The sequence below is a fragment of the Plectropomus leopardus genome, chromosome 7 (assembly GCF_026936395.1).
Source record: "Plectropomus leopardus strain MGB_pleo_1.0 chromosome 7, ASM2693639v1, whole genome shotgun sequence".
NCBI classification, from domain to species: domain Eukaryota; kingdom Metazoa; phylum Chordata; class Actinopteri; order Perciformes; family Serranidae; genus Plectropomus; species Plectropomus leopardus.
The window spans coordinates 14,210,582-14,223,767 of record NC_142182.1 but is presented as its reverse complement, the minus strand read 5'-3'; the positions used below and the strand labels follow the sequence as shown (position 1 = coordinate 14,223,767).

General features: G+C 41.0%; 1 protein-coding gene across 1 annotated transcript; it reads left to right on the top strand.

Moving 5' to 3' along the window:
- Window positions 1-391: 391 nt before the first annotated feature.
- Window positions 392-11,757, top strand: lrrc56 (leucine rich repeat containing 56). Its single transcript, XM_042496565.2, has 13 exons — window positions 392-738; window positions 994-1,171; window positions 1,668-1,755; window positions 2,365-2,425; window positions 3,620-3,716; window positions 4,189-4,386; window positions 7,357-7,534; window positions 7,680-7,910; window positions 8,121-8,188; window positions 8,838-8,980; window positions 9,092-9,297; window positions 10,417-10,759; window positions 11,025-11,757. The coding sequence occupies exons 2-13, from the start codon at window positions 1,007-1,009 to the stop codon at window positions 11,200-11,202; spliced, it is 1,956 nt and encodes a 651-aa protein (XP_042352499.2). The 5' UTR covers window positions 392-738; window positions 994-1,006; the 3' UTR covers window positions 11,203-11,757.
- The last annotated feature ends 1,429 nt before the right edge of the window (window positions 11,758-13,186 follow it).

Here is a 13,186-nt window from a genome sequence, read left to right as displayed (position 1 = left end):
CCTTGGCTCACTTTTCTCTTGAATTAAATTGTGAAAATAAAAGATTCCACATTTTTGGGGGCCCCTCTGGCACTGCATCAAAGGCCCATGGGGGTCCTCAGACCCATGGTTGAGAACCACAGTGTAAGGCTATGGTCATGGCCTCAGTGTCCTTTGTGATAGCTCGGGCTTGAAAAGCAGTTATATAATAATTACTTAAAATATATTTAAATAATAAATCAGATTCTGTGATCTTTCCATTTTTACATATTGTTTTCTATTTGATCACATCTACACTCTGACACCGCATCAAAAAGTAGCTCTGTGCAACACGGTCTTTAATTTGGATAAACACGGCCATCAAGAAAAAGAGTTTTCTTGTAACATATACATTTTAATATTTGAACTACGACCACATTCATTTTAAAGCTCACATTTCAAAGCCAGAATTTACGAGGAACATTTGAATGCAGCACCAGACCACCGTAGTAGGTGGGTTAAGGTAATTGTACTAAAAACAGAGGCTTACAAATTAATCTCTGATTATAATAGCAACATAGGATAACAATTAAGTGATTATTAACCTAAAAGGATCCACTAAAGCGCCAATTGTTAACCGTGCACTACATATCCCAGAGTGCCACGGGTCTCGTATCCAGGAAGTGGTCTTTGGTTGTTAAGTAAACTTTTGCTTGAAAGCAAAGTGTTCTTTAACATGTTGAACGTTAGATCTTTTTAGTCTGCAATTTCCTGCAACAGGTAAATATATTGTTTATTACAAACAAATACACAATATTCCGTCAAAAGTACATGTCGTTGGAAGCTTAAAGTGGAATATTAATTAATTTGCCTCCCGCATTATGTCAACATTTAGCTAACATTAGCAGTTAAAGCTAGTTTGTTAGCCACGTTAACGCTAGTGAGATTGGAAAGATATATACATAGACAGATTTCCTCTTTGTCTGAAAGCCATTCAAACATGTTTGTAAGACACTTTCACATTGTTAATTTCAGGTAGCCTTGAGAGATGAGTTGCTGTCATGGGTCTGTGCCCCAGGAGGTCCGGCCTGGCACAGCACGGGTCCTAGTGACTTCCCTGAGTGAATCAGGCCACATCAACCCAACTCCTGCCACAAAATCATGTGAAGACTCTGAGACAGTAGTGGAGTTTTACCTCTCTCCAGAGAAGCTGGTAAGTCTGCATAAGTGCCCAAACACACAGTACGTGTACATCCCAATGATACACCTAGTCTTTGTCTGATTCATGTGGTTTAGTCTATAATGGGCATAATGTTATCAGATATATGTCATTTTATACATGGGATATTTATGTAACTGAGTTCCAAGATGTCTGTGGAGACTGAAATCTACTGTATGCATCGTTCCTCTATTGTAATATGTGTATTGCAATGAAAAAAGTCTGTTATCCCCCTCCTGAAAAGTTGAAAAGTTATTATGAACAGTTAGTACAGAAAAAGGCAGCACACACTGCACATTGCTATTTCAAGGTCAGGTGGGCAGACAGAGATATTTCACATCACAGGCTTCACATAATGTATTACATCAAAGGCATAGGTGCATGTTTAATGTAGATATAGAATGGTGGAACTATGTTGAGTAAAGACAAAATCCAGTTCAGTATACCAGCACCAGTCAGCGAGTGTACTGGTCATTTCTTTTCCTCACAGGAGTTGCTGTGTGGAACTCAGGACCTCTCTCATGTGACCTCGCTGGAGATCTGTGTAAACACACAAGAAAACACACTATGTAACTTTGGTAAGATATACAGCTCATCAAGGCACTTACAAATCTAAGTCATAGCTTACTGTAAAGCATATTGCACAGGTACGCTGTTGTATGTGTGCGGCTCACTGTTTTTTGTTTGTATTAGTTTTATAGTTTGTAACAAGTGCTTTTTATGCAAACATTGCTACACCTATTACATTTAAATTCAGATTCTAAAAACTAAGAGACTGACATAAAGATTTTTACTCGGCGTCCAATGATGATTCATAACAAATGATCATAATGATCACATGGACAATCATGAGCCAGAACTAGATACGAGACAAATACAGACATTGCTATGACGCACAGAGCGTATCTGTGCTAGATTTCCACTCAGGTGTGCCAACCTCAGTGTAGGATGACTGAGCTGCTAATGTTGGAGGAACATCACCATAATGCTCATCTTTGTCCTCAGAAAATCCAAGATTGCACAATTGCAGGCATGACAGTCTGTACTGTAGGTGCTCTTCTTTTTTAATTTAATTGATGTAGAACGCTGAACCAGTAGACTTGTTAAAACCCAATAAATAATCAACCAGCTGTTACATGAAAGTGAGAGAAATCATAAGAGAATTTGTTTATCTTATCTTCTTGCAGGTGCCTACTTGCCCAAGCTGGTGCAGCTCAAAATGAACAACAGCATGATTATGTCAGTGAGGTAAGTTACGCAACACAGCTACTATGATCTTGTTTTTTTCCTGCTTTGAATTCTTGAAAGCCTTGGAAAAGACACACATTTACACTCAAATTATGTTGAAAACATATCATGGAATACAAGAGATTCTCAAGAAGCAATATGACCTTTTTCATATTTAGCTGATGTTTCAAAATAAAGCAAGCAGGTTCAGATCTTTCCATTAAAAAAGATTTGTAATTTGACTCAGAGCTGTGATGGACACATGGGAATTACTGACGTGCTTCACACTGGTTACATGCGTGCTAGAAAACACTCTCTAGCGAAAGGCCTTGGAGACCATAAAAAGAGTGCTGTGAAGCAGAATAGCAGGTCAGAAGTCATGGGGATGGTACCTGATTAGAAAAAAGTAGCATTGTTGCAGTGCAGGTTTACGGTTCTGCTCTGATTCTGCCAAGGTTTTTTGTAATACAGTGTTTGTGTATGAAAGATGCATGTTACTGCTTGTAAACCAGACACCAACAGATGTGGTGTTCAGTACAGAGTTAGAGATACTGTAGATACACGTGGAGAACAGGTTCACCCACCTGTCTCACAATAGGTCAGGTTTTCACGCGGATAGTCCTGGAAAAAAAAAAGACAGGAAATATGCACAGTTTCTTCTGGATTGTCCTACCACTTTGATTGCAGCCACAGCTGTGTCATCAAAATCAGCTGGAAGACAAGCAATAAACCTCAGGGATGACACACACACACACACACACACACACACACACACACACACACACACACACACACACACACACACGCACTTTAAATTGTCCTTATAACAGAACAGGTGGAGAATTGTTACCCGAGAGACCGCTGAGGGATATGAGAGTACAAACAGAAAGATAGGGAGCTGTCTGCTCCACCCTGAGAGGAGCAGAGCAGAGCCAGCCGGACGTGCACTGCCTCTGATAGCATTTCCTGCTCTGGGCTGTGGGAGCTGTAGTGGAGAGGGTGTTACGGAGGTTGTAGATACACTGCCGGAGACTCTGCTGGAAGGGTCAGAGAAGGGGTGTGCTGGAGAGACAAGTGGGAGGCAGAGGAGAGGCCTGCATATTGGGGGAGAGAAAAGTGGCCAAGGGACTGGATGGCCTTTCCCATGATTCACAGCACTGAGTAACTCCCTTCTCGTTGCCTCTAAATCAAGTTTGGGATATTGTGTGTCTTCAGAGACCTGGGAACCACCCTCTCCCACCTGCAGGTGCTGTGGATGTCTCGCTGCTCCCTACAAGACCTAGATGGCATTTCTACTTTCTTCTCCCTTAAGGTAGAGTTTGTAGGCTACAAATCACTCTGTGTTGGGGCAAACTATAAAAATAAGAGCCATGCTTTCCCTAACTTCCTACTTTCTAACTTTAGAATGTGTACATGGATCAAAACACAAAAATAAAACATTATAAAGTTACTTCAATTTGTTCTTAAATTTGTTTCTTAACTTCAAATTAATTTGGATTTGTTGTGTTGCACTGGTATCACATTTCTATCAGTGAAAGAAACAGTAATGGTGGTAATGGATGGTATTTCCATATATATACAGCAGATATTAAAAAGTCCTGAATAATGATGTAAAATTTTATTAGCAATCTGAGAAAATACCACATCTATCTTTCCAGCTCTCCACCTGTGTCTAACATACTCCCCCTCTGTATCCGCAGTATTTCTGTATCATTGGCTTAGTCTGCACCTAAATAATTATCATTCATCTCTACTATGCTTTCTTTAAATCCTCTCTGTTTCAGGAGTTTTACGTGGCCTATAACAATGTGTCAGACCTGAGTCAGGTTGGCATGCTGGAGAACCTGCAGCTGTTAGATCTGGAGGGGAATGATGTGGATGACCTAGTCCAGGTCCAGTATCTGGGGCTGTGTGGTAAACTCCAGACACTCACTCTGGAGGGAAACCCTGTGTGTGTGCGCCCAAACCCCACTGCCTCCCAGGTAGGTTATATTCTGCTAATGTTAACTATACCACAAAACTAAATATTATTACGTTTGATGCCTCCTGTGAAGAGAGATAGCACTTGAATAAAGTGGCCTAGATCAGGTTGAAGCCCAGATGCTGGCTTTAACTTCACCAAACCTGTATCTCCCTGTCCTTTTCAGGCTCATTGTTTGTCCTTTGTGATTCAACAGACACAGATATTTGAGTGAATTGGAACTTGAGACATCAGGGGGAGACAAATTAGCTACAAAATTCATGCATCTGCCTAATCTGTATTTAAGACCAACAATTATTTCTTTTCATCAATCGTGTCACCATCCAAGCATTATAATGCATTGGTGATAATGCCAAGACAATATTTGATGAAGGTGTGTGTTATCATGTTTTCTCTGCATGTGTCTGTGACATGCGGCTGGTGTTAAATAATGTAAAGTGACTAATGTAAGTGAAAATTAAGTGATTTGTTTGATATTGACAGCTATTTGGGAGATTATTTTATTGTTTTATTTTACAATAAGGCGTAATAAGTCTTAAATCCACTTTATCCACACACACACACACACACACACACACACACACACACACACACACACACACAAATATATATGTGATAAATTGATTTTCTGGTTTAAATGTATCCCAATCCCACTAAAATGTTTGAACAACATATACAAAAAGGTTTGATACAGATCAGACTTCAAAACTTGATTATATCATCAGATCTTATCCCAGAATTTCTTTTTCTTTCTTTGAGCAAGTGATTTTCAAGATTTGGTTTGACTCAACAGCCAAAATCCAATTTGATTTATGCTGAGTAACTGGGCCCAGAATACACTTAGAATCCTGGATCATTACCACATGAAAGTAGCTAATACCAAGTGGCACAATGGTCAGAATCACAGCAATCTGTGGCAAAAATATATATTTAAAAAGAAACGTCAAAGCTGAATAAAAGCTTTAGCAAGGAGCAGAGTAGAGTTCCTCAAAAGAAAATATTCAGCTGATGCCGTAGAAGGCAACTTGTAAATGCAACGTCTGGTTCTGATGTAGGTATTACTTAGTTTGCTGTCTTTCCTGTGCTAACAGCTTGTCAGCCATCATGCCTTTGTCAGATAATGACCGAAATATAATTAGCATGCACTGAGACATGAAAGCATCTGTGTGATCTCACCGCTCTGTATCTGGGTCTTATGCGCACCAGGACACACTCTGGGAGAGCAGAGCATCTAAATAATCAAACATAAGTCATCATGAGTCACCATGACACAGTCAGAATGTTTTATTGCTACATTACACAGCTATTTGATCTCTTTGAAAACTGGCCAATGCGTTTTTATTTGGTGCATAAATCCTCTCACCATGGACCTATTCAGTGATATTGATTGTAGCTCAATATGCAGGGCAGATGCTGCATTTCCACCTTGTGCTGATTCGAGACACAGTGTGCTGTGAGTTTTTTGGGCCACTGTGAATGTGTTTATTTACACCCACCAGCAGAGCATTAATTAGGAAACTAGGGCAATGAGGGGAGATGCTGAGCTGAATATGCATTAGGCCTGCGCTTTGTAGTAACTGAGGGGTTCTTGGGTTTACTCTCTTGCCAAACTATCACTCCTCTCGCTCTCCTCTCTTTCCATCAAACACACACATCCGCTCACTTCCTCTCACCCAGCCCTCATTCTCCTCCTCTTTTCTCTGTCATTTCCCCCATGCCAGCCCTTCACTCTCTTTTTCATTCACTGCATCTGTGTGGCTTGGTGAATGGCGGGGCTGCCGGGCCCTAATTTGATTGCTTGGTAGCCCTGTGATTTACTGGACTGGCCCTCTCTCTCCCTCTCTCTCTCTCTCTCTCTCTCTCTCTCTCTCTGTCTCTTTGATTTAGGTGCCATAATGGTCAAAAGGAGTGCTAAAAGATATAATGATTGCTAGTTAATATGCATTACATTAATGCGATACTACTAACTGTTTGTTAGTGTCTGCTAGTGTATCACTGATTTGCTTTTCTGTGCATCCAAATGATTACCTCAGAGTCTCCTTCACAATATATCCTGAGTCTTTATCATCTGTTAGGCCTCATGTAGGCCATAATATCTAATTATACATTACTTAGTGTAGTGAAAGTACAGCATGCTGATGCAACTGTATGTTGGATTATAATTGAGATTACAAGTGTAACTGTGCCTAATATATATAATTTATCACAAATCACCAAACATCACTAAGTAGATCTGTTTATGTCAAGCACAAATCTGAACAGTCTTTTTATGAAATTAGTCTTTTGCTTCATTGTCACATGCAACTAAAACCAATGCACGGCCACAGACACATGCATCAGTGATGTTTTTCATACCGAAGACAATCCTAAAACTAGATCTGCCTCATGTTATATGCCTCCGCAAACCAATCACTTTGCAGATATAGTTTACATTCATGTCGTCCAGACTCATATGCAGCCATAACAGTTGACAATGCTTCAAATATAAATGTTGCCGCAAAGATGTTATAAAATTTTAAAACGTGGATGATTCACAAATGTGCAATCAAAACTGAGATTTCCAACAGCATATACAGCAAGTAACTTTTAAGTTCAGTGAAAATTTTAATAAAAATAGCTCCCTGCAGTTTTACAAGTTCCTCCCATGCTGACACTTTCTTTGCACTTTTTTAATCAATTTTTTTGTTGGCGATTATTTAAATAAAAAGATGATACAGGTATTCAGCAAAATGCCAGATATCGGCCTCGATAATCGGCCAGGCCGATAATCTGTTGACCCCTAATCTAAAACAGACTACTTCACCGGCTTGTGTTGACTTCAAAGGTGTTACACAGAACTTTGTATACATTTAAGTCAGTTTTTTACTAATATCACACCCCATCCATCTTGATATAGTCACTTTTGTCACCTTTATATGCTTCTTCAAACACCTGTCTGTCCTCTGTCCTATGCCTCCTCCCTTCTATGCAGACAGCAGACTATAGTTATCGGACTGCAGTGAGGGAGTTGGTCCCTCAGCTGTGTTACCTAGATGATCTAAGGGTGGAGGAGGACAGGCTGAGCTTCAGCAGCACCATGGGAGAGGACTGGGTCATTCTTCGAAACTCCATCAGAGACAACATCTCCTCTCCGGCAGCTGCTGAAGATGGTGTGTGTGTGTGTGTGTGTGTGTGTGTGTGTGTGTGTGTGTGTGTGTGTGTGTGTTTGTGTGTGTATGTTGTTTTGAGTGATTCAGTGTGGACCAGTTAATTTCAGCTGCGTATTTAATGGGCTGCTCACCTTTGTCTTTAAAGAGGAAACAGCAGACAGTGCATGTCCTTACAGCAGACCCAGCTCAGCCAGGCGCCCTGCTTCCAGCCTCTCCTGCGTCTGGCCCCTCTCGTCAGCAGGCTCCAGACCCCACACTGGCTCCAGACCCATGTCAGCAACTGGGCATGGAGTTCTCTCCCCTCCTGGATCCAGACCTGGTTCTGCAGACTCAGATATGGCGACAGTGGAAGCAGAAACCAGCACCTTGACGCATGGTTAGGCACATCTGTGGCTGTTTTTGACTCATCAAGAAACATTATTTTATTAAATTTTAGTGCAAGTTATTTTTTCTTCCCATAAGCATCACCCAGTAAGAAAGTTTGTCAACAGGAATCTTTACTCAACAGCACCACCAAGAGGACTTTTTTGTGTCAGAAAATGGTTTGATTCACTGAAATCCTTCTTTTATCCATTGCTGTGTGAAGGAGCTGGCAAGATCCTGTTCTGTGGAAACCTAGTCCAGGCGATTCGAGCAAAGCGAGAAAAATTAAGGGTAGGTTTTTTGTGTGAAAAAAAAAAGCCATCTTGTGTTTAACCCCCCCCCCCCACAAAAACACATCTGCTCCTGAAAACACAGTTATCTGTTAATGAGATATCTAATGAATCCACACAGTTCTATCATTTCTTGCATGCTCTTTTCCATACAATACAGCATTTAGTGTCAACTGAGAGGAACAGCAAGCTTTATGGGATTTGGCATGCCATTATGGCTGTCTGACACCACCAGCTCATATCTTAAATGTCATGTCAGTATAAACAGAAGGGGTTAATTATCAGCAGCAGAACAGAAACCTGAGAGGACAGGCACAGCAGTGGGAGGAGGACACAGGAGGATGGAGATGTGTCAAGGGTGCAACGGTGTAAGAGCGACTTGACAGATGGGACTCCAATTGCCAGCGCCGTGTTATCTGTCATACTGGCACATACCCACTGCTGCGGTCACTCTCTGCTTTCCTCTTACCTTCCCCTCCTGTTCTGTCTGCCCCTCTTGTGTTTGCTCTTCCTCTCTGTCTGACCATTACTCTATACATAATTAATGTACTCAGCTCTACTCTATTCACTCACCTCTATTCTGTTATGTTTCCGAGCCTCCTCTCCTCTCCTATCCCTCATGCTCATTCTCCCTCTCTTCGGTCTCATAGACAGCACCCACCAGGTCTACTTTCATGCCCCGTGACCTGCCCATCCATGTGCCAGAACACACGTACGACCTTGAGGAGCTTGATGTTAGAGAACGCGTTGATGTGTTTGCTGAGCTTCGAGCTTGGAGGGAGCAGCACAGCAGGTACTACCTACTTATCAACCTCACTGCCTTTTTTCTTAAGCTGGAAACACACTAAAACACACTTTTTTTTACATTAGGGTGATCACTAATAAACTCTACATTATTTTTCAGGCGACTTCAGGCCATAGAGGCAGAAAGACTGCCGCAGGTCCTGACTATTCAGCATAGTGAAGAAGAAGAGGGGGAAGGTGATGATGAAGAGGAATGCTTTGGCAGTATTAGGAATGACATTAGTGATGAGGAGCATGAAGAGGATAAGCATGGTGACAGCTTAGATACCTCTTCACCAGATTCCTCTTTCCAGTCTCTCTCCCCAGGTGAAAACTCACTGAATGATCATTCATTGTCTGTAACTGCGTGTCCTTGTAAGGTTTGTGGGGGGCTGGAGCCTATCCAAGCTGTCATTTGGGAAGACGCGGGGTGCACCCTGGAAAGTCACCAGACTATTGCAGGGCTGACACATAGAGACAGAAAACCATTCATGCTCACATTCACACCTACGGACAATTTAGAGTCACCAATTAACCTGACCTGCATGTCTTTAGACTGTGGGACGAAGCCACTGAGAAACACTGAGAAAACCCATGCTGACACGGAGAGAAAATACAAAGTCCACACAGAAGGGCCCCCCTGTCCAAGGTCCAAACCTTGCCATAACCTGGGTCCCTCTTGCTGTGAGGCAACAGTGCTAACCATTACACCACCATGTCACTACGGAATGAACAGACTTTTTGATATATCTTATCATTGCTATGCTGATGACACACACCTTTACTTCTCAGTTAAATCTAACAATATCATCAACCTTACCACCTGCCATGACTGCATTGCTTCTGTTACAAATGGGATGTCTAAATTTTTTTCATCTTAGTTCTGACAAAACCGAGGTCCATATGATGGGCCCTGATTGCTTTACTGTAGGTCAGTCAGTATATTGCCCCCCTTACAAGCAATATTAGGCTGTTTCTAAAAATCTGTTCCTGTTTAACCAACATTTCAGTGTCAAATCTCAGATTACTAAATTCATTCAGTCATGTTTTTACCACTTAAGAAATATTGCAAAAATCAAACCAATACTATCTGCAAAAAAACTGGAGTTTCTACTTAATACTTTAATCTTTTGCTTAGTCTTTTTCAGCGTCCTCGTCACTTGTATTGCACAGTCCTCTGTAGTTCGACTTCAAATAACACAAAATGCAGAGGCCAGGTTGCTAACAAAAACTAGGCCTGCTGTTTCTGTATAAATTAAATTGAATTCTTATTATTATTATTATTGTTATCATTACTGCTTATAAATAGACTAGATAATTTAACAATGATAATGATCATCATTCACAATAATGTGAGTTGAAATTAAAGATATAAGTAATGATATACTGGTAGATTACCAACAGTAGTGGCTGCTGCTAAACATTTTCTTATGATTTTTTTTTCAGACCTGCATCACAGAGAGGCCTTTTCCCCTGTCTTGGCTCCACTGTCCCTGTCCTTAGACACCACCCTGTCCCCTTCTCCCCCTCTCAGTGCTGCAACAGTTACTGGTAATCGCAAGCCACAAGGGATGCGTACACGTAGGTTTCGACTCAGCCAGACCAACTCAGAACAAGTACCTGATTTCAGCAGAGTAGGTCACTCCCCTGTGACCGGTATAACCACTGAACGGACAGTCGAGAGGGTCCAGCAGTTAACCAGGTCTGATGGGCCTCTGTTACCCATGCCTGCACACATACCCCGCCCACCTCCAACAAGTGCCCAGGGTGAAGGGCTCATGGATTCATGGTATGGCATTATTAAAGCTACATTTAAACACCAATCTGTATGTATTCATACCATATAAAAAATACAATAGATTTCACTGTTACTAGCTCCTGCATCACTTATTTTTGAAAAATACTTTTTTTTCAAATGCATGATGTGATCATTTCGGTATTAAATTCCTCAGTTGATTGTGACTACTTATTAATTATCACTTTGTAACAGTTTCAGTTAAACTTCCATATCCGATGGTGCTAAAGCAAGTTTTTTTGTTTTTGTTTTTTTTTAGTGCAGAGATGGACTTATCAAATATACAGTCCGGCAGAAAACCTCCTCAATCCTGTCAGATGTCCAAACTCCTGGGCAAACCAGCTATTACTCGTCCTCACACAGCCAGGGCAGCTCTACAGAAACATCACCCGCACCACATACAGCAGCCCTGCAGAGGGAGCTCACACCCAGACTGACACCAGAACCGGCCAATGTTTGGCCGCCTGATCAGGAGTCAGTAATGATTAATGTGACTGTTCCATACCCTTAAGAACAGAGTGGCTGCTTAGATGCCATCAAAGGGCATTCCCCTTATTTACCCACTCACACCATGCTTGGAGATGTGATTGAATGACCTGTATTTTGCCATATTGTTATCGTTACTTTTCTTATTTTTTTTAAAAGGATCTTCAGTAGAATATATTGTAAGCATTCCCATACACGGTGGGACTCACCAACACAAATGCATCCACTAAGCTTCTAACTCATAGTCCTTTAACATGAGTAATTAAGCAATTAACACAAGTAACAATTTAATTGTAGGTGTTGCTATATACTGATATTATACTTCTAATGCCACTGAGTTGTCGGTTTTCTGATAGGTGGATGAAAAATTAAGGGAACTTAATTGTGACTAATACCTCATGTTTGTATTTCTCAGGTTGAAACACTGAATTTTTCATAAATGCTACCTTGTGTTTAGCCACAGAGCTGTAAAGTTGATGAAATGTAAAGGATAGATTTAAACAAGGTCTCAGTGATTGTCTTGATATTCCATGTGTAATAATCAGCTTTTACCACTTGAGGACACTATCTGTAAGCATTACATCAGAAACCTCAATCCATGCTTCAACCACCTTGAGCAAACTATCCTTGAAATGCATCGCCTTAAAAAACGTTATATTCCTTTTTTGTCAGTTTGTCCACATCTAAGGCAGCATTTAGATCATACATAGAGAGAGTGATTTACAGTACACACACATTCAGCATGCAAGCTTTGGCCCTGCACACTGCTAATACAGGAGAAAATGTTTCACGATGCATTGACTGATACACAACATAAGTAATGTAGTGGAACAAATCCAGTCCATTTAGAGTTTATATGTTCTAACTGTGACATATCATGTTGTTTTCCGAGAGCTATGGGAAATTACCCATCTATTGCACCATGAAGGTCAACCTCAGTCTGATTTTTCCTTGAGACACATTTGTGACTTCAAGTATCTGGATTTCACAGCGAGCTTGTCACAGACGTTTTCAAACTTGCCCGACCTTTTGTATGAATAGCTAACGGAAGCACACGCTCACACACACTTTAAGACACACATTAAAAAAGCAAACATGTAAATGTAAATGAGTCAAATTAACAAAGCCCTGTTAACCATCAAACCTTGACAGCACTGCAAACATTCCTCACCTTATGGCTTAGGAGATGCACACATGTCAGACATAGGAATGCATAATGTGTGTATATCCACTCAGCCATGTGACAGCTCTTATGTAACGTGTTGGCACTTCTGATCTTCCAGGAACTCACCTAACTGTTTCACCTTTCGATCATCTTCCCTTAGGGGAGCTTCATTTGTTGGATTGCTTGGCTCCTTTGCTCCCTGTCAGGTGTTTTCAGCCACGCTCCCGTCTCACTGGTGCTATCACGTCTCAAGACACAGATGGAGGAGAGTGGAATGAAAGGAGAGGCCTTTTTACGGTGGGAAAGTGGGAGAGTGTCCACCTACTCTCTCTGAATAGTCTTATAATTTCTATGAAAGGGATCATTCTGGCAGCTGTTCAGTACTGGGGACCAAATCTGGCCTGTGAGAAGCTTTCTTCCACTCTCCACTTATTAGCAGATGATGTGACAAAACAGAAGGGACTGGGTTTTTCCTCTGTGGCTTCAGGATGGTAAACAGCTGTGAGGAGAGTTGAAATTCAGATTGTAAAGAGAAACTGTTTCCTTAAAAATGTGTAATATGTTGTAAAAATGGTTTCAGTACAGTAATGGTTTTTCAGCATTGATTTATTTTCCTTACAGCATTTTGACTTTCCACTATTGTCAAAGAGGACATGGTTTCTTCCCAAAAGGCATGCCTCCGTCTCTCTTCATTATAATAAATCACCATTGTGGTTAGAAAAGCCACGGTGCATTGAGGTGGTCTTTTTAACCAAAAATCAAATTAAAAA